Source organism: Scleropages formosus, chromosome 5 (assembly GCF_900964775.1).
Source record: "Scleropages formosus chromosome 5, fSclFor1.1, whole genome shotgun sequence".
NCBI lineage: Eukaryota > Metazoa > Chordata > Actinopteri > Osteoglossiformes > Osteoglossidae > Scleropages > Scleropages formosus.
In genome coordinates this window covers 19,992,244-20,017,795 of record NC_041810.1, presented here as the reverse complement: position 1 = coordinate 20,017,795, position 25,552 = coordinate 19,992,244, and the positions used below count along the sequence as shown (strand labels likewise).

Below are 25,552 nucleotides of genomic sequence, written 5' to 3'. Positions count from 1 at the left end.
GTTGGGTTTGTAGCAGGTGACCAGGGTCCCAGGTGTGTCATCTGCCTCACTGGCACGATTGCAGCCACTGAGCCCTGTAAATCCTGCGCTAACCCAACTGTTTCACGCTCCTGCCGCTGGGACGCCCGGTGCTGACGGGCCAACAATACGGCCAAACCCGGCAGCCATTCAGCGGCGCTCGGGCCAGAAATACTTTTTGTGTAACTCGATTCCCCAGCGTGCTGGACAGTTCTAGCGAGCGCCAACGACGGAGGGCAAAGGAGGGGCATTTAGGGCCAGGACGCCCCCCTTTCGGGCAGCGGCGACACTCCGAGCTCAACAGGGGACGCACGCCTAGAATTTTTTCATCATTTTGCAGTTTATCTCTCGCTACAATTTCCTGACCACCTGCCACCCCTGACCGAGCCATGGACAGGGAGCTGAATCTGAATCGGGCCGAGACGTTTTCCTTCATCAACCCGTGGATACGATACTTCCTTTTCTTTTTTAGTTTCTTATTCTGGGTAAGTGGAGCTCTGCCGCCGGACCCCTTCAGTATGAGGGGCAAGAAACGGTACTATAGTGCATTCCTCGGCAAACCTGCTACAAATAATAATGTAAATATGTACAGCTTTTATATATAAATATTATATGCATTCAAGATACACAGGAGAAGCTGTTATACCCCATGCGTACGTATATTACAACGGCTGTACAACATGAACGAGTCCGACTAACAACAACATGAGGGCCGCAGAGAGCAACATCCAGCGTAGCCAATATACATGGGGGGATTTACTGTATATCTGTGTTTTATTTACTATGAGGAAGCACATTAATATTAAAATATACTTAATTTTCATATGTGAAACTTTTTCTTGCTGTAAGTCTGCATCCGTTTGCACCAATTGTTTGAATACACATTACTACACATCAATCACCATTAGTGACTCTCAGTTTTTTATCATTTGCCTGTAACCTTTGGATTGTGTGCTTGAACATGGAAAACTGATACCATGTTTACCCCGGTGATGTTCTGAACTCACTCTTGCCTCTGCATCCACCCCGGGGGAGAGTGTGTTCTCCTGCTAACCCACCTGAGGGGAAGCAGTTTTCAGTTTTCAATTGCTGACACCTGATGACTCAGTGTCTGTCACACTGGCTGTACCTACTGCCACCTTCCTATATTGCTCATTTTGGACAAACGCTGCTGATGAGGTTCTCAACCAGCATGCAAGAGTAAGCGACACTCACTCTTCCCATCTGAAACTGGGCAGCCCAATATAACTGTTTATAAAGCAATTATAAAGTATAAATGATCATCTAATGTTGTGTTACACCTATTAACCAACATCACTCCTAAACGATTACTATAAGTTCTGTGCTTGAACTGATGGTCTTTAGTCCTCATTTACCTGAAATGATTGTGTGTGTGTGTGTGTGTGTGTGTATATGTATATATATATACACACACACACACACACACACACACACACACACACACACACACACACACACACACACACACACACACACACACACACACACACACACACACACACACACACACACTCTTTGCTCTTTATTATTGCCCCACCTATTCGTTTCCTCAATTCGTTGACCACATGCGATCGCACGCAACACACGTGTACAATATTTCAGTGAAACACCTGAAATTCAGTGGAACCGGTGGTCTTTAATTGTATGTGTTCATATGTGGAGTTAGTTAGGAAGATCTCATGAAACCTTTTGGAAATCAGATGAATGGAACCATGTTTATGAGAGATAAAAGTTGTAAATCGGTCAAACCTGGGTGGAACTCAACCCAAGGGTTAAGTAAATAGCTCACCTCTTTTAGCAGAGCGATTAACAAATGCGTTAAATGAGATCCTTTTGTTCAGTGAGCGCAGCGACTGAGCGGCTGCTGCGGATGGTCTCATGGTCACTGACAATGGAGACCGAATGTGGAAACTCAGCTGGATTTTAGAACAATGTCCATTCAGCAACAAATGGTACGAACGAGATGAGCTTCTCTGAATGCTTTGGCCAACTGTCAGCCGCTCCGCTCAGTTTAAACATCAGCACAGCTGCACAGATGTGCGCGAGAGGAGCAAAGGAAACTGGTCTCGGTGACATGCAGCTGTGCTGCTTGTTTATTGCGGACGTGCGCTGAATCGAACGGGCCGCCGTGCACTCCGTCTGCCTTTTGTCCCATTTACGCGCGCACACACACACAGACTAATTTCACATCCCCAGTCTATCCAACACAGCTGCTTGTGTTTGGCACAAATAGCTCACTTCTCTTCCAGATGTTGGTGAATTATTATTTCTAATTATGCTATTATCATCATTGTCATTATTGTTGACAATTATGGCTTTTGTTCAGCTCACACTTCTAATCTAATGCGGTAGTTGGACTCATTTCTGTGAATGAATGTTTAACTCTACTGTGTTTTACTGAATTAATTCATATTAACCTACTAAGACCTTTTTGGGGCTCAAAGGCACCACTGTGAGGACCTTCCTGGGATTTAAGGTAATGCTCCATAAGCCGCAGGTATGCGTCTTTAACCAGCAGGCTACCTAGTCTACCTACGGCAAGGAAAGAGCACCTTGTTTACTGTGAAGTGAAACACTAGTGGTGTTCTTACTACCGAAATTATATCCATTAGAACCACACGTGGTGACTGGTGTCTCAGCTGTTCAGCCGAATCAGATCTCCCACCATATCTAATTTTCGCCGTGTTCTTTTTAGTAATCATACATAATCACTCTAGCAGAAGTGTAATGCTTCTAACCATGACTTTTTCATAATAGATGTGGTTCAATGACAGTGGGAGTGGTGGTTAGGAAATGGAGGAGGTAATCAGTGAAGATAATCAAGGGAATTTTCTCTCTCTCTCTCACACACTCACACACACACACAGAGAGAGAGAGAGAGCATCTCAGTGTAACATAAGAAGGTGTCTCCTGAAATAACTCACATCCATGAATGGCAGGAAAGCATCGGTCTGAGTTTCTTCAGGACAAGACAGGAAGATGCTGGGTAATGGAGTCCAGTGAGAGGAAGTATTGGCAATAATCCTCCTGAACCAAGTTCCTTATATAGGATAAGGTGAGTTGTATAGGATAGAAGTAATATCCTATTAATGCGTACAGGGAAACTGACAATATATCACAATATAATATGATGCTTATCTCCAAGGGCCGTGACACAGAGAGATTTGCAACGACTGTTGTCCAAACCAGCATCCAACACAATACACATAACACAGTTTGCTCATCAAATCCAGTGTGAATTTATGTGTCAGAAACAGAGTAAGCAGAACACAACTGGTAAATGACATCAATCCATTCATTAGGACTTAGTTTGTCCAGCGCAGGGTTGTGGTACAGGGTACGGGGTACACTGTGGACGGGACACCAGTACGTTGTAGGGCAATCACACACAGATTTATACAAGGTCAAATTGTGAGCAATCCTGAGTCACCATTTAATGTGAACCGCATGTCTTTGGAGTGTGGGAGGAAACGAGAGCAACAGGAGGAAACCCCTCCAGAACATGCAAACTCGACGCAGAGTTACCCGAGTTAGGGTTGGAGTTCACCCGAACTGAAATGAAACCTACATCCAAACCCATAGCCCAGGAACTGTGTGGGCCCAGCACTACCCATTGCACCACCCTGGTAATTAATACTAAATTTATAATTACATTTTTATCAAATACTTTAGACAAAGGCCCATGAAATGTCCTTTTGCTGTCAACAGAGATGATCTTTAAACTTCAGGGCTGCATGCTACCTAATAAATACACTGGGTAATTTTTTAGGTAATAAATCTTTGTCATCCATTGCTGGAATGATGAGACCTGAGATCATCCGTATCCTTTGGTCACTGCAAAGTGCTTTGCAATTTTTCAGTGACGGTTCTAAATACCAGGGTAAAGTTCATTTAAAATGACAGAGAAAGGCAAAAAATGTACGTGAAAATGGCAGAATTTAAAACCTTATTAGGATATTCTGCTTGTTGAAATGAAGCTTGAAAATAATGCAGTGGTTAAGGAAGGATAAGCTTTTTTTTTTTTTTAACAGTAAAGATGGTCATTTCCAGTTTCATGGTGTAATTATAATTATGTGTGGATAAATACTGCAGAGCTGACAAGCAACCTAATAGTGTAGCATATTATATTGATTAAATGTGGCTTAATGTCTTATAGTTTGTGTTAATGGCCACATTCTCGTGCGAAAGACTGCGAATAAATAAAAGCAAAACATTACTTTTTTAAATGAGTTTTTAAGCAATTCAGACGCAACCATTTCTCATAGTAACTGCATAGAACTGCATTTTATAATGTCTTTTCCCCTACGCATTTATTTAAAACTAAGCTTTATAATCTGATGAAATTGGTCATACCGCAGCCAATAAACTCACGGTAATTGTGCAGATAACTATGCTGCATAACGTCCGTTTCTGTGAATATTTGTTTAAAACTAAGCTGAATATTGTCACGAAACTGGTCGTACTGCGGCCAACAACCCATTTAGTCTGGTCGTAAACCCAAGTCCTTATGGTTTTCTCGCACCCACAGCTCTGTTTTTTTTCTTCATTCAAATTATTATTCACAGGTTCTGATGCAAATGAGGCTCTTATTAAACTATTCTCTCTTCCAGGTGTTCTCCCTGTTGATCGTGGCAATAGGAGTGTACGCCAAAGTCCAGAAAGCCACAGGTAGGGCTCCCCTGATGGACCTGCTCGGTTCTGGTAGTGACAGAGAAACGTTTTTACCGCGTTGATTGTGGAAAAAGCAGTTTGTCACCATTTCTCTTGATCGAGACTCATCATTTGGTCCAGTAACACCTGTAGGGTCAGACTTGCGAACCAGTGAGGAATGAAGTTTGTGCTCATTTCAGTTACTTGGCCTTAAACAAGCTAATGGTCTTCAACATTAATTTGAAAGACAAAGTGCCTATATTATGAGCCTTAATATTTTTAAAGAGAAAAAATTAATTTTAAAAAATGCACTCGTTTTGAATACAAAAAAATCTCATTACCATAATGAGTTCGCATTTAAAATATCTATAATCAAATGCATGTAGTTTTTTTCTTGCTATTTTGGTGCAGCGACCCAAATTAAAATCCTAAAGTGAAATATTGCATAAGTATTGTTAATCTTAATGTACTATAAACAATAATTTTTTAATTAAACTCAGGATGTCTGGACATGTTGCTCTTTATTGTTATGTTTGTTCAAGTGGTTGTCATTGTTACAGGCAAGGAAGTAAAGTTTGCTTCTGCCATGATGCCCCATCAAGAAGTAAAGATAAGATGAGAGGTCATTGCACCACAACGGAGCCAGAACCGAGAACCTCCGAGCTCGGAGGTTCTCGGTTCTGGCTCCGTTGTGGTGGAACGACCTTCTCCTGTCACTCAGAACTGCGGAAACTCTGTCTGTTTTCAAGAAGGGTCTGAAAACTCACCTTTTCCAGATCCACTTCGCCAAAGGTCTCTCCAATTCATTTGCAGTGTAACTGTTCACGCAACATATCTCCATAAGCATCCCCAGAGAGAGCCTTTATTCAGCCACTATGCCAGTATTGTACTTGCTTATTTGTGTATCTTAGAATATTTAAAAAAAAAAAAAAAATGGTAGGAGGGTATCAGGATTTGTCTATCCTGTGTTTTATGCACCTACTCGAACGATGAACCTCGATGCAGCAAGTGGTAGGGAATAAACTAGACTTGCTTGAGTCTCATGTTTGCAGCTATATCTCCTCCTCTTAATGTAATGCATAAATTGTACTTTTGCTGAGATGTACGTCGCTTTGGACAAAAGCATCTGTTAACTGAATAAATGTAAATGAGATGACAAGATGAGCTGATCTTTGTTTTCCATACCTGAAAAATGTGTGTTTTGTGTCTGTGTAACCACAGTAACACCATGGGATCTCATTGCAGTAACAGGATCTTGTTGAAATCTTAGGGAAGATAATACATAAGATTTAAACCATTACCGATAAATAATGGAATAAGTCATTATTAATGAATAAAATGATGAATCATTTTGAAAGACATTAAGAGGGCCTCAGATGCTATCAGGAAAATTTCTGCTGAGATGCCACTGTGAGCGGAAATGCTAAGGAGTCTCATTACCACCATTTTCTCATCTGCTTTTGTTTAAAGTTCATGAGCGCGACCTTGTAGCGTCAGCATCTCACCTCGATTGATGTCGTGTTTGCAGATGCGGTGCGGGACACGTTCCTCGTTGACCCGGCCATCATTCTGATTGTTGTGGGCGTGGTCATGTTCTTCATCACCTTCTGCGGTTGCATCGGAGCTCTGCGGGAGAACATTCGGCTCCTGAAGACGGTGAGTGGCGGTCCCTGCGTCACGGCAGGCGGTCAGTCGGAGACTCTGGGGTCCGTGGCCTCGCGTCCGCATCTACAGCCAGGCCTGGCCTTAGTCCCAGTTCCCAGTCTACACAGACATGGGCTGCATGACCATGACCAGTTCCAGTGACCAGCAAAACATTCAGACTTTAAGGATCTTCTGATGATGTTGTCGTCATGATTATTATTAGTATTAATAATCTGAGTGTTCTTCTGAGGGATCAGTGAAAGGATCACTTTGTTTCCTCTTTTGTGACCACATTAAAAATTGATCAGCAAAGCACCTTGTGTCCACTTCCTTGTGAAAATGCTCTGTATTGACTAAGGTTGCTAAGGTGACGTTGACCGTAGTTCAGTTCAAACGCAGTCTGGTACTGGCTATGTCCAAACCAAGTACTTTTGGGAAATCGAGGAAAAGATGTGTGTCCTGTTCTATTCTGACATTAAAAACTCAACTTAGACAGATGATCAGATGCGGGTTGCGACCCTCATGCCTCTTTTTGCCCTCCCCAGTTCTCCCTGAGCCTCACGCTGGTGTTCCTGACACAGCTGGCCATCGCAGTGCTCGGCTTCTTCTACTCCGACCAGGTAAAACCAGGTCTTCCTCCCTCCCACACACCTTCACTTTGGGCACTAACCAAGAAAGCCTTGCAACGGCAGATCACATCCAGCACCAGCCGACCCCCCCGGGGGACCTCCTGTCTTTTTGGGTCATGGATCAAGTGTGAAAGAATACAGGTTTTAGTGGGATGTTGCGACATCGGCAGCTCATTAACATATGCAGTGTGGAGAACTTCACAGCCAACCAGAGACTGCCTGTCATTCCAGTTACAGCATGTTTTAGCAGTTTCGGGGCAGCAGGTGGCGTAGTAGTCAGATTCACCACCTTTGGTCTTGGCAGAACCAGGTTTGAGTCCCATCTCCTGCTGTAGTGCCTTTTATGAGTAAACATAACATTTAATACTATTACAGCTTTATTTTAATCACAGGACATATATAACACTATAAATACATAGTACTTTTGCATGTTTAAATATCAGCCATGGTTATTACTTCTATACTCATTTACATTTAACTTATTCTGTTAACCGGTGAAGTACAGTATCAGGGTGTGGGATTCAAACCTGCAACCTCTGGGTTCACAGACACCAGTGTTAACCACAACACCACCCGCTGCTGTTCACACATGTTTTTTTCTCTCGTTTTATTCATTTCTGTTACTCTAAAGTAACTTTTATTAGTCATATTAGCCATTTTTCTGTGACTGAAATGTAGTAACTCTGCATTCATATACTAAATAGAAACATGAACATATTATTGCATTATATTTATTAATATAATAATAACGCAATGAATGTAACAGTAACGTTATTATATAGATTTTTTTTTTGCATTTTCCATTCCATTTTGTTAAACATACTTTTGGTGTTAGTTCACACTATGTCAGTTTTTAGAAAAACATTCCACACTTTTGAAATTAGCAAACCTTGGCACCAGGTTACAAGCACTGAATATTCCAGCACCTTTTAGGATCTGATGCTTTCTGGAAATGTTCTGGAGCCTTCAAGAATCTTCCAATGGCTGTAAAGTACCAAACTAAAACTGACACTCTAGAAAAACTAGTGGTGATTTTGCGATCAGTAAAATTTAAGTGACCATAATTGGCAGTGGAAAACATTGTGATCAGTGAAGTTCTCAAGACGAGCGAGAACGGAACAGAACACACCTGAACTCAGTATGATGGTCACACATGCTGTGTGAGGCCTTCACCAGGGTCACGTACATGTCTTTTCCAGACACGAGATGCTCTCGGGAACTTTATGAAGAAGGCCATTGTGCACTACAGGGATGACCTGGACCTGCAGAACTTGATGGACTACATCCAGAAAGAGGTGGGATGAGTTGCCCTGATGTACTGTGATTTACCGTGATCTTCACCAATGAAAGTCCCAAAACGATTATGAATCGTTTCCTCATGTTACATTACGTTAAATTTACATTCATTCGTTATGCAGACACTTTCCTCCAAATTGTGGCACAGCTCAGGGTAAACGGAGTATTTCACCAACAGATGGAGAGACTCAGGTACAGACATGTGACTCTCAAACTTGCCAGTTAGTGCAATAGCGCTGCTTTTTCCAGCATTTAGAATTGATAAGGAGCAATTTTTTTTTTTTTTTTTTTATTTTAAACCAATAATGCAGTGAGTTTTGGAGCAGATCAGGAGTGAAGTGGATCCAAAAAAGGTGTGTTTTCAGAGTGGGATTCAGCAGCTCTGAGTGACAGAGGGAGCTCATTCCACCACACACTGGAACCAAAACTGAGAAACTTCAGGCTTTTGATTTTGGTCCCCTTGTAAGTGGGTTTTGGGGAGCAGGTCCATTAATGGTCCTGTAGCCCATAATGGAAGCGTTAAAATTCCTGAACACTGAGGGCTATAGGTTCTGTGTGACAAAGAGAAACAGGCTGATCCTCCTGCTGATCTTTGTCCCAGTTTAAGTGCTGTGGGTGGAACAACTACACAGACTGGTCCTGGAACCTCTACTTCAACTGCAGCCAGGAAAACCCCAGCACTGAGAGGTGCGGTGTCCCGTACTCCTGCTGCACCCCTGTACCTGGAGAGGTAGGGCTCCCTTTACTGCAACCCGCTTCTTCCCATAATGCACTGCAAATGAGCAGAGACTGCATCCACGCACATCACAGCACCGCCACCTCCGGCTCCCTAACCATGTCCCTTGACCCTTACTGTCTATGTCAGTAATAAAGCTGCGGCCGTGTGCTGGACATAAACAAGGTAAATAGGAAATGTTTACCTTAAGGTTTTAATGAATGTCCTGCTGCTACCTGCTGGTTGTAGAATGTAATTACACTGTTGATTAATGTTTATTTCCAAAAAAAAAAAGGTCATAATAAAAATGTAGTGTACTTTTTTTTTTTTTTTATAAAATAGAAGGCGGGTGGCTTGTTTAAGGCTAAGTAAATTAAATGACCACAGATGTCCTACATCACTGCATTATGAGACAGTTTTTTTACAACACTGGAACAGAAAAACCCATCATTGTGACTAATGTCCTCCCTCCTGCAGGTTGTCATCAACACCATGTGTGGATTCAGGGTCCAGACCCAGAAGTACCTGGAGGCCACAAAGTCCATTTACACAGTGGGGTGTGCGGACAAAGCTGCCATGTGGATCGAGTCTCACCTCCTGCTGGTCGGTGCCTTGGCCCTGGGCCTCGCCTTACCACAGGTACTGTGTTCACACAGCAAGCAAAATCCATCACCTCCCTGAAATTGGTTCACCAGGAACGAGGCCTGTGGCCAAAAGGTGCGCCGTCATGCTCAAAACTATGTAGTAGTTGTACAGTGGTTAGCACTACCAGCTGTCCCCAAATAACTTTGTTACTAAAGGTTGTGGGATGAATCCCACCTCCAGCTGTAGTACCTTTGAGCATGCTACTTACCCTACCTTGCTCCAGTAAAGTTACCCAGCTGTATAAATGGGTAAATAATTGTAAGTCAGTTTGGAGAGAAGCATAAATAGTGTAGTGTGTGGGGTTCAGACCCTGGACTCCTCTGAACAGTGCTGATCATTTCCCCAGTGCAGTGCAGCATTCACTGCTTTTCACACACATAGCTGCTGGTTTCACCGGTGTAAAGTCCCCCTCTCCTCCCACTCCCCCTGCTCCTAGATCGCAGGCATCATCCTGTCCCAGATCCTCATCTCACAGATCGAGGACGAGATCAACTCAGTGCTGTGAGACTCTGCATCCCGACTCTGACAGAAGGGGCTGAATCGGGAACCACTCCAGCGTACGAGAGCCGCACTCCTGATGCCCCCCATCCTCATATCCTTAACATATGAATGGTATCATAATTATTGCAAACATTTTTTATTAATATTTATTACTTACACAATTTTTAACCTGTTAATATTTCATGAGCTAAATTATTTTACAGTGTTGTCTTTGTAATTAAAGGTGCTGGTGTGTGAGCACAGTGCTGGAAGGTTAAAACATGCTCAACTAACCAATTTGTATTGAAAAGAATTAGGATTATTTTTATAGGACTTATGCGCATGTGGGGCCACTCTGTTTTTAATATTGGACTGAAAGGGCGCTGGATCGCAGGATGAATCGCTGGGTGAGCCGGGAGTTGGGCTGGTCTGCTGCTCTTGCTGAGCAGGCACCTACATGCACCCAGGAGACAGCCATATATTTGCATCAATAAAATTTTTATTTGAGCGGAACTTGAATCAAAGTGCTTCGATCTGCAGCTAAACACTAAAATGTATGTGGATGAGATGCAGATGTCAAGTGCACACCTTGAAGTTTGCAGGTTCGAGTCCTGGGGTGTGTTTGAATCCTTGAGCAACAGAAATCAATTTATTAAAGGATCGAGCTGTAAAAATGCATAGAATTGAGTGTTGGGTAAAAGCACCAGCTGGTAGTATAGTGTTTAGAGCTGGTGCCTTTGGACCCAAAGGTTGCAGGTTTGAATCCCAACTCTAGCTGAATCCCAACCTTGAGCAAGGTACTTACCCATTTATACAGCTGGATAACTTACTGGAGCAAGTTAGGGTAATTAGATGTAAGTTGCTTTGGAGAAAAGTGCCAGATTATTGATTTCTAAATGTAAACCAGTTTTCCCACAGATCATCTTGGTGGAGCATTAACTATTCCATACAATGATGCTCTTAAGTATGTGAACCCCATATGGATTGTCATTATTCTTGTATAAAATTGTAATATAAATTTTATTGAAAATGTAACATTTAGATTTAACGAAAAAATAAATGACCGATTTACACCACTGGTTCTATTTACCTACTTAGTTTAAAATGAATCTTGGGCTTCACTTAATTTGGTACCCATCCTGTGGTAAAACTAGGGACACGAGGACTTCATATACTTTCATGTAGCACTGTACGCAGCAGTCCTACGAAGGGACAACAAACTGTACTGATCAAGGGCTTGATTATTACTTAATGATTAATTCATCAGCATCAGCTGGTGGTGCAGCGTAAATATATGGAAGAGCTGGGGCTCTGGGAACACAGAAATAAAATAAGATTAATGTATGGATCAAATTAATATTTGATGAAGTGTCACAGCGCAGAAGCGAACAGACTGGGGGGTGTCTGAGGAGGCATGGTGCGCTCACGAACCTGGTCAATGTGCAGTGCTGCTTCTTGGACCTCACAGCAGCATGAAAGGTCCCGCTGAAACGGAACATGACGCTGAGTGAGATGATCTTGTTACCAGGAGCAGCCAGAGAGACCAACCCATGTGGCGCATGGTGGGGGTTAGGGTTACAGCTGCTCACAGGTTCGAGTCCCACCTCCAGCCAGGTACTTACCCTAAATTGTTCCAGTAAAATCACCCAGATTTATAAATGGGTAAATAATTGTAAGTAAGTCGCTTTGGAGAAAAGTATCAGATAAATGTAAAAATACAACATTGAATGTTTTAATGCCATAAATGAACATATATGACTGCACTGAATCTCAATATATTTTCAAAAAGAATTACAGTTCAAACGGACACTTTGATAACGTTTAACCAAGTAGCAGTTCATGCTGTTCATCTGCCACTATGATCGGATGTTATGTTCTGTGAAATACTTTTACACAGCTAAATAAATAAAAGTAATTGCATATTAATGACAAGCGGAGCGCACGATTTCGAAATCCTCACTCACACATCTGTTTTTCCATTTACTTATTACCTACTGTTACGCTGCCAAGGAAACCACATATTTCCATAGAACAGAAATGTAACACAAAAGGAAGTGCAGATGTTAATGCCCAACAAACAGGACCAAGTGGGCCACAGGAAATCACAGGTACAGGTGCTCACCTGCGCGTTGCTGCCCCCTATCTCATGGATCCAGTACCAGATGGGCTGCAGGAGCTCCACGGCGTGGCTGTAGTTGGAGCGGTGGAACTCCACCAGGGCCTGGCTCATGGGTACGCCAATGGGCAGTGCCAGCTGGAGAGTGTGGTTCTCTGGTACATGAGGTGACAAGGAACACCATTCTGTCCGTGTGTTTGTAGTGACATACAAACAAGAATCCATCAGAACCATCAATGGCGAAATGACAACTTAAGGAACGCCGCACTTGAGGGCGATAGAACCATTGTCAAAACCGGGACACTGAGTTCCTGGAAGCTTTAAGGAGGACGACTGTTAGTTCTGGTACTAAACCGCACAGTCCATCTAGTGTAGGGCTTCCTAGACAATCCCCTCTGTGTGTGTGTGTGTGTGTGTTGCACTCACTGTCCCAGCTCCCGCAGGGTCTCCAGCAGGCGGTGCGAGGCCCGCTCTTCCCCGGCCCTCAGCGATGCCATGAGGAAGTGCAGGTTATTGAAGAGCAGCACATGGTCACCTGAAACAGTTCTCGCCACCAGTCCTTCACAGCGACCCCTGAGCAGTACACACACCCCCACCTATTCGTACAGGTACGTATCGTACTCCAGATCTGTATTTCATACAAATAATTTAATGCATGGTACAGGTGGTCCTTGAATTACACACACACACACACACACACATTTTCAGAACCGCTTGTCCCTTACGGGGTCACGGGGAACCGGAGCCTACCCGGCAACACAGGGCGTAAGGCCAGAGGGGGAAGGGGACACACCCAGGACGGGACGCCAGTCCGCCGCAAGGCACCCCAAGCGGGACTCGAACCCCAGACCCACCGGAGAGTAGGACTGCGGTCCAACCCACTGCGCCACCGCACCCCCTTATCCTTGAATTACAACATATGCAAATTACAATGACCATCCCTTCGGTCTCAATATATAGTTTTCGAGTCTTGATGTTTGACTATAACGTCGAACGCCAATCGCTCTGCCTCAAGGCCCCATAGTTTCCATTGTATAGGTGTCTAGAAGTGACTGTTTTGTTCGCAAAACTTTTTGTTCGTGATTCACTTCAAGTTACTTTTTACTCACAATGACTAGCAAGCGAAAAAAAAGTGACTGTTGCAGGTCAAAAAAGAAACCAGATGACAACAAATTTAGAAATGAAGGTCAAAATAATAGCACAGCATGAAAATATAATAATAATACTATACCATATGTTATTACTCTACATTAATCTCACACACACACACAGTCTGAAACCGCTTGTCCCATGCGAGGTCGTGGGGAGCCAGAGCCTAACCCGGCAACACAGGGCACAAGGCTGAAGGGGGAGGGGACACACGCAGGATGGGATGCCAGTCCATCGCAAGGCACCCTAAGCAGGACCCGAACCCCAGACCCGCCAGAGAGCAGGACCTGGCAGAACCCGCTGCGCCACCACGCCCCCCACTCCACATTAATATTATTCAGAAATCAAAAAAATGTGAAATTAGTGGGAAAAATAGAACAAAGCCCTATTATACAAACGTAGCATTCATGGATGTTACTTGTTCATATATCCTTATGGTTCATATAGTACAATATAAGAGAATTTGTGTCTAATGAACCCTGTCTGTAAGCTTAGGACCCAAACTCAACACACCTGCGATCCCATAACAGAAAAATGAAGTATACAGGTTTATCTCACACACACGTTCACTGATCCTCTATCTCCAGCCGGTACAGCATTGAGCAGCAGTCCGCTATTGGCAGCACGATTCACTGCTGAACACACACACCACCAGGACACCTGCAGGACAGGAGACAGTGGTTATAGTGTCTGGGTGCATTGCGTTCACACATCCCTTACGTGATGGGGTCCCGTCCAATGAGAAACTGCTACAACAGCTTGTAGATATATATATATATATATATATATAGACACACACACATAGCCTTGACCTATAAACATATAACTACTGACTAATTTAATCACACAATTACACTCAAGCTTTTATTTGTTCCATTTACACAAACAGCTTTACTGATCTTTGCTGCCGAGCATCCAGAGGAACAATATTGCTCAAGTTAGACGATTAAACAAAAGTGGTGGATAAAGAGGTGTCCATCCACAACTCTAAAGCGGCGTTTTCTGCTGGCGTGTGCCTCCCAGCTCAGCTCTGCCTGCGTCAGGTAGGAGTACTTACCTCGCTGTTGTTTATCCTGAGCGCTGCCTTGTATTCCCCCTGTGGACAGTGCAGGGCAACAATTTTCAAAAACACAAACACTTCCCAGGTTAAACTGTATTTTCTTCACATTTATCTTTCTTTAAAATGTCCCTAGTGTTTATGCAGCTGTTAGATGGCAGGAAAATGCACTTAAAACAGAAACAGGAGTGTGGAGCCGCTTTGATTCAACTCGCCTCCATGGTGTTTACAACTGGTGTATGGTGTTCGAGTGTCACCGAACAATAACAAGAGAACGATTGCAAATACTTTATAGGATGAATCAGTCAACAGTCGACACTGAACAGAGAGTGAATGGACGGTTATTTCATCATTTCAGAGTAAATTTGAACATAGCTCAAATCAATAAAAATTTTAACATGAAAAGTCAAAGAAATTATTTTGATTTACAAAACCTACATCGAGGATTATGAAAAGCCTTCTGGTCCCAGTCGTGTGTGTCAGTTGAGTACCCAGTATCTGTTTAACGCTCTCCACATCATATTTCCATAACACACCACTGTGGCACTCCCACAGTGAATTGCCCATTCAAACCTTCACCTTCTCAATATGATGCAAAGCCCAATGCCAGTAGTTATGGGATGCCAGCATGTTATTTCCCTGAAACACATCACATCGATACATTTTAATGACTGTAAACAACCTGAGGTGTACTTTATTTAGCACTGCTTCAGTGGCACAGGGCTATGCATACATTAGCATATCTAATCACTCTTCCTTCAGCAAGATTAGCTCCATACCAACCTACAGCTCAGGAGCTGGATGAATCATATGTTTGCGCTAATGCTTAACAATACAATATAAAAATAATATAAACGCTGATAACTTCGATATACTCCAATGAACTGTGGACTTTAAGTTGTTGGCTATACATACTGTACATGCAAGAAGTGATCAGTGAGAGAGTATATATGCAGGTGGTCCTCGACTTATAACCACCCGGACTTCCAAGTCCCAGCGTTTGGGCATAACATCTACATTTATTAATTTATCTGATACTTTTCTCCGAAGCGACTTACAATTTTAAGATACTTACAATTATTTACCCATCCAGTAATTTTGCCAGAGTAATTTAAGGTAAGTACCTTGCTCAAGGGTACAACAGATGGAGGTGGGATTCAAACCTACAACTTTTGGGTCCAAAGGCAGCAGTTCAACCCATTACACTACCAGTGTCTAACGATCCTCCTGCTGGAGGATTCTTGGACATCTGATAGCGACAGTTTTGTTTACAAAACTTTTCCTCTGTGGTTCCCTTCGTTGTTTTATTTAAAATGACAAGTGAAAAATTGAATATTCATTACACTACAGGAGTTGAATATTGTAATAACAGTGTTTATAATTACCTGTACTGCATTTCATTTTATAAGTACAATATTTTTTACTATTCTCCACATTTCTATTTATTTATTTATTTAGTGGAAGGGGGCGGGGTGGCGCAGTGGGTTGGACCAGGTCCTGTTCTCCGGTGGGTCTGGGGTTCGAGTCCTGCTTGGGGTGCCTTGTGACAGACTGGCGTCCTGTCCTGGGTGTGTCCCCTCCCCCTCCAGCCTTATGCCCTGTGTTTCCGGGTTAGGCTCTGGCTCCTCGTGACCCCAAATGGGACAAGCGGTTCAGAAAGTGTGTGTGTGTGTGTGTGTGTGTGTGTGTATTTATTTAGCAGACGCTCTTCTCCAAAGCGACTTCCAATGAAATCTATGTAGTAACAGCAGCCCACACAACTTATTCACCAAGGTGATCACAGTACTTAGCCTGAATGACCCCAGCACAAATACCCTGCTGTACAGACGGGTAGCTCACTGTAACCGCTCCGAACAAAGCTCTTACACACTGTACGTAAACACTGAACAGTTGCTGAACAGGTATGAGTGGAGCCTACCTGTAGTGATATTAAATACCGTGGTATAGCGTCGTCTCACACCTGAGCTCACCACAAACAGCTATAGGAAAGTGAGGGATGCCTGAGATACCTGTATTAGGTAAGAAGAGACACTGTATTTGCCTGTATGTACAACATTAAAACTGCAGGGTAAAAAGAAAAGTAAAACAGCTGTGTATACTGTACAGGTGTTCTCGTCCTTCAACGGGGTTCCATTCCAGCAACCACGTTGCAAGTCACAGATCCCTTTATTTACATTTTGGGTCCAAAGGACTGCAGCTCTAACCACTAAGCTTCCAGCTAGTGTGTTATGTATAAATAGAAATAATTAAAATATGTGTAAACAATACAATGTAAATAATGAATAGGTCTGTGTAATAGGTCTTTTTAGCTTTTTCACTAATTTCACACGTTATTAATCCGAAAATAATGTGAATGTAATAGAAATACAGTGCAATTACATTTTCATGCTACACTGTTGTTTTCACTTTCATTTCTCAATATATTTTCTTTGACGTTTCCTTTTCAGCACCACAACACTTTTTTTCACTTGATGGGCATTTGAATCAAAAAGTAATTAAGGTGAATAACAAATGGAAAGTTTTGTGAATAAAATGCAACCATGGCTACATGCTGAAACAGTGAGACCGAAACAATAACCGATATGGTGGATTTCTACACGCACGCAGGTACTCAGTTCCACCTGAATATACACTCACTTCCAACACTGCACGTGAGCTTATGCTATTAAGTACGAACACCCCACATATACCTGTGCAGGTGAGTACCACCCCTCAACATGTACCTGTAAAGAGGCATGTGGGGCTTCCAGTGGGGCAGGATTCGAGCCAGTGTGTCCTTCATTTGCGCTTGGTTGCCCAGGTAGAAGAGGTCCACCTGAGCTAACTTGCTGGCCAGCATGTCGGTATGATTCTCCACCAAGATATCGTCCCACAGGCTGCAGGCCCTGGGCAAACACCTGGATAGCAGAAAGAAAGGGGCCCAGCATGAGTCCACCAAATGACACGACACAACACCTGGACGTCACATTAATCTGGACAACAAGAAAACAAATTCAAATTAAACTGCAGCTCAGAACTACGGCTCCCATTCATAGCCCCATATGAAGGTTGATCTTTCCATGCAGCCGTATGGATGTGATACCTCAGCAAGGACTACCTGAAGACTCTAACCCTACTGAACATGATGACATATTTTTGGTAGCATAGAGTTAGAGCTATAGCCTTTGGACTCAAAGGTCACAAGTTCAAATATTATATATATATATTTTTAAATATTATATGTTTTAAATATTAGAAGATACACAAATAAGCAAGTAACTTATAACTTCGTAACATGAGGTACCAAGGCATTCCTTGACCTGTAACAATTGATGTACTAATGTCAGATAATGGAATTTTTACAAACATCTTTTTGAATAAAAAACTCTATTACACCCGATTTTTAAAAATCAGAAAAATTTATATTTGAACATTTTCCTTGATGAATACATTCGCTCCCGACTTCCTAAGGTTTCACAGACGCCTCTTGAGTACAGATGGATTTCTTAGTGCAACATGGTTTTATTAAGAAATCTAAAGCCTGTAAAGGACATGTGGTGCTGCACTCCATACTTCTTGACCATCCCACAGCACCACATACTCCTACCAAATGTGGGGTCTCTATCCTGCAGCCTGGAGATGCAGCCCTTGCCCCCTCTCCCCAGGGTATCGTCATTGCACCAGGTCATGATCTGTGGGAGAATTATGAATGATTAATTCAATCCTACAGACTGTGGTCAATCATTACAGTGCTTCAGTGATTATGAAATGGTACAGTTTGCGGTCAATCAGTACAGTAGCTGAGTGATTATAGTATCATACACTTTGCAGGTTTCGTTGCTGCTGCTGCTGCTGAGCTGTAGATCTTCTGCTTGCCACTCCTGTCTGGAGACGATGAAACGTTCACGGTTCACTTGAGCAGCAGTGAAGAACGTCCACATGGAGCCGATCATGTTGGTTGACTGTCTCTTACTGTACTTTAACTCCTCCGACGAGGCAAAGACTGCCAATGGCGTTGTTTATAACCAGTTAATAAAAGTGTTAATTTTTTCACATTCTTTGCAAACTTGGCACTAAAACAACTGCATGTAAACCTCTCACTGCAGGCAGTAGAAACAGTAAAATAAAGACAAAAAGAAAAATGGTCAGCACCTTTAACATGCAGCTCCTCTGCGTCACATGATAAACGTGGCAAAAAGAGGACAAAGTGGAATTAAATCACTTTCGCTTCAATTTAGTCTACAGTCACTAAATGTGTTTTAATTCGGAAAGTCACGCGGTAGACTAACGCAAAATGCTTCCTTTTTCTCTTCTTTACCCACCTTACAGTCTCAAAAACTAGCAGGAATCATTGTTTGGTAGCATGACTGACAGATTAAACTTGCCAATACAGGCAGTCCCTGGGTTACAAATGTCCGACTTACATACAACCTGTACTTACAAACCACCCCCTAGTTTTTTTTTAAAAAAAAAACAAACATATACGTAGGTGATCAGGAATCGTGGATATTCTGGTAAAGTTTCATGCAGCTACTTGTGTGATGAACATTGGTTCATATGGTGGACAGAAACTAACTGCATTTAAGAATCACGCATCTGCATCTATGTCTCTCTGCTAATGTAATGTACACATTGTATCTTCTATGATATGTGCATCGCTTTGGAGAATGTAAATGTAAAGCCTATAATATTAAAAATTCTAGTTACATACAATGGTTTGTAATAACAAACAAGTGCTACTTTGAGACGCGCACCAAAACAGGCAGATTAACATTGTAAATCGCTTTGGAGAAAAGCACCAGCTAAATGAATAAACGTAAATAGGGCCCAATGCCATTGCATGCGATACATAAACTGAAACCGCTGGTACGATTACAGAAATTATTTCGGAATCATAGTTACAGCATTGGGAACTTTGAACAATTCTGCCTTGTGAGGAAATGGATGGACAGGTGGACACCATCAGTTACAAGAACTCATCTACATGAACCTCACACAAAATCATTAAAGTACCCCCTGCACTGCTTTATTACTTAGTAAATGTACATCAAACACTTGTATATCACTAAAGATACACCAACAGTTTATCTACTAATCAACTGCAGAAACAGATTTAAAAAGTATCATTTGTACATATAATACATTTCATTTTTTCCACAAGTTAATAAATAAAAATAAAAACAATAGAAATACTTCCTTCCAAACGTTCCACTCTTGTAGAACTTGTAGGTCATGTACAATTTGAAGGAAATTACATACAATGCCACAGTGAGCAACTACACAGCAAAGCGATGACCAACCACAGAGAAACAGCAATTTGGCAGCTAAGTGTTAACCTGCATCCTGCTCATTTGTAAATGCAAACATGAAGCTGCCAGGTATGAAACTAAGCCGACAAGGTGCGTGAGCGATTCCTTCACAAGCTTATGTACCTTTCCATTCACTGTGTCTTGATGCTTATATATCCTAGAAAACCGTTTTACAAAATGATATAAACTAATGGTTGTGAACTGTCAGTGTTGCTGTTACAGGTGTGATTCTGTGTACAAACACAGGTGGCTATTATTTAAAATTCAAGTGTAAAGGCATGAAGATAATCTGCAAAAAAAGAGTTCCTGTTTTGTACGTGCAATGTTCCAGCAGCACAAGGAGTGACACCATGGCCTTGTTCAACACTCAAACATTTTTAAGGTTTATTTTCAGCACTGTATGGCTAAGAATAAATTTTGTTTTGTCATTTGTGTAACTTACAGTATTTAAATGGCCCCCAGTCATTTAAAGGCCTTTGATGTTTTCACATTGTTTCAGCTAAGACATATAGTATGGAGCTTATCATAAGGAATTTTTATAGTTCATTTCAGTGAAATGGCCATAAGCAGGGTGCTTCCCTGAAACATCTTGAATGCAAGAGCTGCGTCATACACGGGAGCAAGAAGAGACTTAATGGAAAGGAGAGTGGAAACTACATACACCTGGAGTGCAGGCTAGCTGTTCCTGACATGTCCTGGAGAGAATCACAATGGTGCAGCACAGAAATCCTTTCTCATTATAGTTGTACAATCTACCTGAATTTAATTAACTTGAGAGAGCTGGACTTAAAACATTTTCCTTTTGTTCACCTCACTGTGGACACAAGAGAACTGAATGCATGTCAACACCTGGACCCAGCCTAACGTCAGTGCAGGTAACAGTGCTTAAAAAGGTTGTCATTAGGTTAAGTGTAATAAATAGACAAAAAAAAAACAATATTCTTTATAAAAACTTTCAAATAATCTTTGTGCAAATTGTGGGGACATGAAGATCTCATCCACAATGTTCCCCATAATCCAAGCTAAACCATCTATGAGGCAAAGTAAAAGGCAGTTGAAGCCAAAGTCATCACCAGCGCATCGCCCCAACAGTGAGATTGGCTGTGTGGAGGAGGGTTAGGCAAGCAGCATCGTTCCCCCTTCAGAGCACATGTAACAGTAAATAAATACTCATCTGAAATGGTGTCTTTGTTAATTTGTACATTCGTATGTACAAATGTACAGTGACAGTCCATAATATGGGTTGAGTTTACCCATCATTCTTTTTGTATCCTGTAAAATTCAGATAATGAGAATAAAAACAAGAGGTACTAAAATGACCAGTGAAGGCTGTCTTATGTTAAAAAAACAAACTGGGTCATTGCTCCATCCACCCAATGGGACCAGTGAGTTGTGGGAAGACTTGTAAACTTTCTTGATTGAGACTGAACGTTGAGCGCGGCGAGGGGGAACGCTCCAGACATTCCTGCTACGGAAGAAACAAGGGCTTCACCTTCAAGAGGAAGTGATGACAGCATTTCCTGCCTGTTCATAGCTACCACCAGTCTGCGAGGTAACCCTCAGACCCAGTTGAGGTCAAAGCCCTTGGAGAGCATAATGGCCTCTAGGTCCTTGTCTTCCTCCTTCTCCCTCAGCCTTTGCTCTTCCAGCAGGGCCACTAGTGCATCACGCTGTTCCACCACCTCCAACATCTCACTCAGGATCTGCTTCTCCTCTGACAGCTCCTTCTCTGTCTTCAAGTGGTCTGAGGAAGGAGTGCCAAGTGCAGTGTGAATGCGAGGCTTTAGTATAAACACCTCCATTACCCAGTTAAATATTTACTTCTGCCCAGGTTGCCGGTACTGAAACATGAGGAAGACCAGTCACAAAATGGAACCTTACCTTCTACAGCCATACGCTCCCTCAGTAACTGCTGCAGTCGGCTCTGCCGGTCTTCCAGCTCTAACTCACGTGCACTAGGGTACAGAGGACACAGTATCAGAACCAGGTGCAGCCACAGATGGACCTTCAGCCTTAACAAGGGTTTTAACACAGACATATTATACAAGAGAAGACAATGAAACACTCACAATATCATCAGTTCAGATTCGTATCGCACCAGTGCATTCTTCTCCTGGACCAACTTGAACCACTCTTGCATGAGCTTGGGGTCGTCTTTCTTGCCCATTCCTATTAGATTTACAGGGAGAGGGCTTTAAGACAGAGACAGAAACAATCTTGGCTGAGAGCGACACACAATGAGAGCCAAGCAGAGATGTCTTTGCTGAAAAACAGGATGAGATGAACGTCGACTGGGACAGAAGATGGCGTGGAAGCAGATCTGAACTTTTGGATAAGCACTGGCTAAAAACAAATACTGAGCTATCAGTCCTAAACTCTGTTTGCCTCATTAAGGACAGAAGCTTCCTTCTTCAACAAACACACACAAACACCGTAGCTGCTCCACTAATGAGACCAAACCACTGCAATAAAAACAATAAGCTCGACATGAATATATGTTGGCGGATACCACTTAAGCTGAGGTTTTTGAATACTGGAGTGCATGTGGGTTTGAAGAGGGAAAAGCCACTGACAACATGCAGTACCAACAAAATGACCTGAATACGTGGAGCCCGTGACCACAAGCCAGTAGCGCAGGGACCAAGGCCACTCCATGGTGTAGCTGGGAGCATTCAGGATGAAACCTTTACTGGTGGAGTATGAGTGAAGCTAAGCAGCTTGAGTGAGACATGAGGGCAGGAAACACTTGAAAACGTAAGCTTGTGGTGTTTGGCAGTGGTTTACAGATGTCAAAAGAGCAGGAGGACCTCCAAAGACTAGAGAGGGTGGCCAAAACAAGGTTAATTTACCAACTTATCCAGTTCTAGACCCACCTCTGACCCCTTCCACCCAATAACCAGGGTCCACAAGCCCCCAGAACACAAACAGGAAAGGCACAATTAGCACTTGAATAAAGCCAGTCTGAATGACAGCAGACGAAACTATAGGCATGTTTGCTACAATGACTAAGAATGTCACTGAAGCAACAAAGAATTTCAGTCAGACAACCACCGAGAAAGCACACAACATGGACAAGAGAACTTGAGAATGGTAGTTGGACTTTTTCTTATTGCTCTGTTGTGTTGGTTGAATACGAGTAACATCACAGCAACAAGGACAACATATATCCAACAGCATAATTTGAGCAACACTGGCACACATCTACTTTAATTCTCTACAGGTGTGTGTCATGGGTGCTCTCCTGTGACCTTCAACTCAAACTAAGCAAGTTTTCAAGGATTCGAAGGCCTGCTGTTAAGTGACCCTCCATTCCAGCAAAATTCTAGGAAACAGCTGATATAGGCACTGCTCTATATGGTGTAAAAAACATTTAGTAAAAGCACAAAATTCAGATGTTGAATTTTTCTCTCAAGAACCTTCGAAGCAGGTTAACTAATTATGGCAACTGTACTCTGACCTGAAAAGTGTTATTCTCCTCCATTTTTAATAAGATGATTATATCTTCATAAAGATTAAATATTCATTCTGAAATTCAAGATTCATAAGCATTCAATTGAGGATTAACATAAAAATAATAGGGGTAAAAGAGTCAATTTAAAAACACACTCAAATTACAGGATTAAAACAAGCAGGCCTTGGGCTAGAAGCCCTGTCTCCACTGGTAAAATGCTGCCGTAATGCCATTGTTTATTTAAAACACACCTATACTTTTATAGGGCATGGAACAAAATTTGCGTAAAAAAAGACATAGAAGGCAAGTGGCACTCAGACAAACTGCATCTAATGACTTTGAGCAAATTTCACATCTTTAAACATATCAGCACCAACACAGAAATAAGAATTCTAAACCAAGCTTCCAGATCTCACATCCTCAAACAGTGGAGTATCTACAAGGCATCACTCCAGTCAAACACTATATGAGCCCATTTTAACAGTTATTGTCTTCCCTACCTTAGTTTAACTCCCTTTTTTCCAGTCACTAACGTAAACAGTTTCAGAGTCTGCTGAACAGCCTCCCTCCAGGATCAGATTCAAAGAGAATTTTACCCAGACTGATAGGGTATAAATCCTTGTGGAGTTCTGTTCCCAGCCAGCAAATGTGGTGGTTTGTGATGTGTGGTACGTTATGGCAGATACCGGACCATCATATCCCGAGGAAGTCTACCGAGCCTGGCCACACACGGGGAGAGAAGGGAGGGCTTTGGGGAGCCGGTCGGCTGGTCCGCTGGTTGCCAGGGTAACCCTGCGGTGGCCAACGGCAGTCGAGACGGAGCTACGTTACCTTCGGAGGAACAGCAATGGCAGAAGGAGACAGGTCTTCGGCGAGGGGCCCCCAGACTGGGCTCCACTTCCACAACACAGGGAAAAAGGGAAGAACAGGGTGGAGAAGAGACAAAGGGAGAGAGAGCCGGGGATGGTGTGAGGGGGATAGGCGAGGAGAAAGGGAGACACAGGAGGTGAGAGGAGCAGGAAAGAAGAGGGAACAGGAGATCAAAACAAGAAGTTGGAACACTACAGGGGAAGCTTCCAGTGAGAGGTGGGCTGTGTAGGGCCACGGAAAGTGGAAGTGGAAAAATATATATAGAAATAAAAAAATCACAATGGCTGAAATGTAACAATATACTGTTGTTGCTGTACTTATTGCACATGAGGAAAAACCCAGTCTCTTGCAGAACAGCATACACAGCTGAACTGCATAGACAGGACTATGGTATCAGGGTTAGTATGAATGGAATAATTTTCCTCAACTACTTCCTTTCACTATAAGTCAGTCACCTTCACAAAGCCATTTATTATTTCACGCTCTGCATATAAGTTCGTACTCAGCTGCCGGTTTATTGTCATAAACAGGCATGAGTCATTTACTTTCACTTTAAATTTAGAATTGTCACTACCGACAAAAATAAAACTACTCAAGTATCGCCACAAAAGAATTTGCAAAGTGATATTATCAGAAATATTCTGATAGATGAAAAAATAAACTTTGTACCATACAGCATCTTAGAGGCTGAAGAATGAAGGGTAGGAGAATACAAAAAAAAAAAAGAAACATGAAAAGTGAAAGTGTAAAAGTATCTGAAACAGAGACAAATCAGACAACACATTCACAGTTTGGGTGAAAGCGCTGGGAGAGTGGGATGCTGGGTAAGTTAGCACAAGGGACTATCACAGACAAGGGGACAGGGTATTCGCCTTCAAATGACCTTCACTGAAACAACAGGATTTTCCAACTGCTGTTTTCACTTTCAATTGTCAGCATTCCTGCATGAATATAAAGCTCATTTTTTTGGAAAGCTTGCAAGCTATGCCAGAGTCAAGAATAAATAATTCACCTTTGGAAAGAGTTTCACTGTCACTAAAGGTATAACACCATGTACTGTATAAACAGCTTTCACAGGATGATCTAAGAAAACGAAAAGGGATTACAGTCAAGATAAATGTACCTCTCAGGTAAGGACTCTCCCATCAGACACTGGCTGGGCTAGCGTTCACATTTCTGCAGTGGGCTTTAAAAGCTCCAGGCCTGTTGCTACAGTGTGCAAACATTAATGTGCCTCAGCTGAAGCAAAGCAAGTAGCTTCCCATATTGTTGTTTAGATGGTTAGATCTGTGGGTTTCCACTGATATGGGTAGGTGTTGAGAGGGATGAGGAAGAAATTTCCTGTGGACACAAGGAATTCCTGCATTTCCATATTAATACTTACCTTCTACTGAATGGATTTTTCGTCAATGATTTTTTTTTTTTAACCAGATTAAGTACTCTCTGAAAGCTGCTTTTCTTAGCAACATTTTCTGTATGACACAGAAGCACAAAAAATAAATTTGCTTACTTATCGCTGACCA

At 42.4% G+C, this 25,552-nt stretch overlaps 2 protein-coding genes across 4 annotated transcripts in view; one reads left to right on the top strand and one right to left on the bottom strand.

Annotated features, from left to right (window-relative positions):
- The first annotated feature begins 241 nt into the window (after window positions 1-241).
- Window positions 242-12,853, top strand: tspan33b (tetraspanin 33b). The gene is made up of 9 exons (XM_018754855.2): window positions 242-503; window positions 4,650-4,707; window positions 6,218-6,345; window positions 6,879-6,953; window positions 8,162-8,257; window positions 8,860-8,988; window positions 9,451-9,612; window positions 10,055-10,230; window positions 12,658-12,853. Exons 1-8 carry the CDS (start codon window positions 408-410, stop codon window positions 10,121-10,123), a joined length of 813 nt encoding a protein of 270 aa, XP_018610371.2. The 5' UTR covers window positions 242-407; the 3' UTR covers window positions 10,124-10,230; window positions 12,658-12,853.
- Window positions 12,854-19,199: 6,346 nt separating this feature from the next.
- LOC108935978 (protein-methionine sulfoxide oxidase mical3a-like) overlaps window positions 19,200-25,552 on the bottom strand; it is a 51,157-nt gene continuing 44,804 nt past the window's right edge. For all 3 annotated transcript variants that reach the window (XM_018754988.2, XM_029252150.1, XM_029252151.1), the window contains 3 exons: window positions 21,778-21,877; window positions 21,590-21,663; window positions 19,200-21,452 (listed from right to left, as the gene is read on the bottom strand). In XM_018754988.2, the coding sequence (XP_018610504.2) occupies window positions 21,268-21,452; window positions 21,590-21,663; window positions 21,778-21,877 (359 nt within the window). In that variant the 3' untranslated portion in view covers window positions 19,200-21,267. The remainder of the gene's footprint in view (window positions 21,453-21,589; window positions 21,664-21,777; window positions 21,878-25,552) is intronic.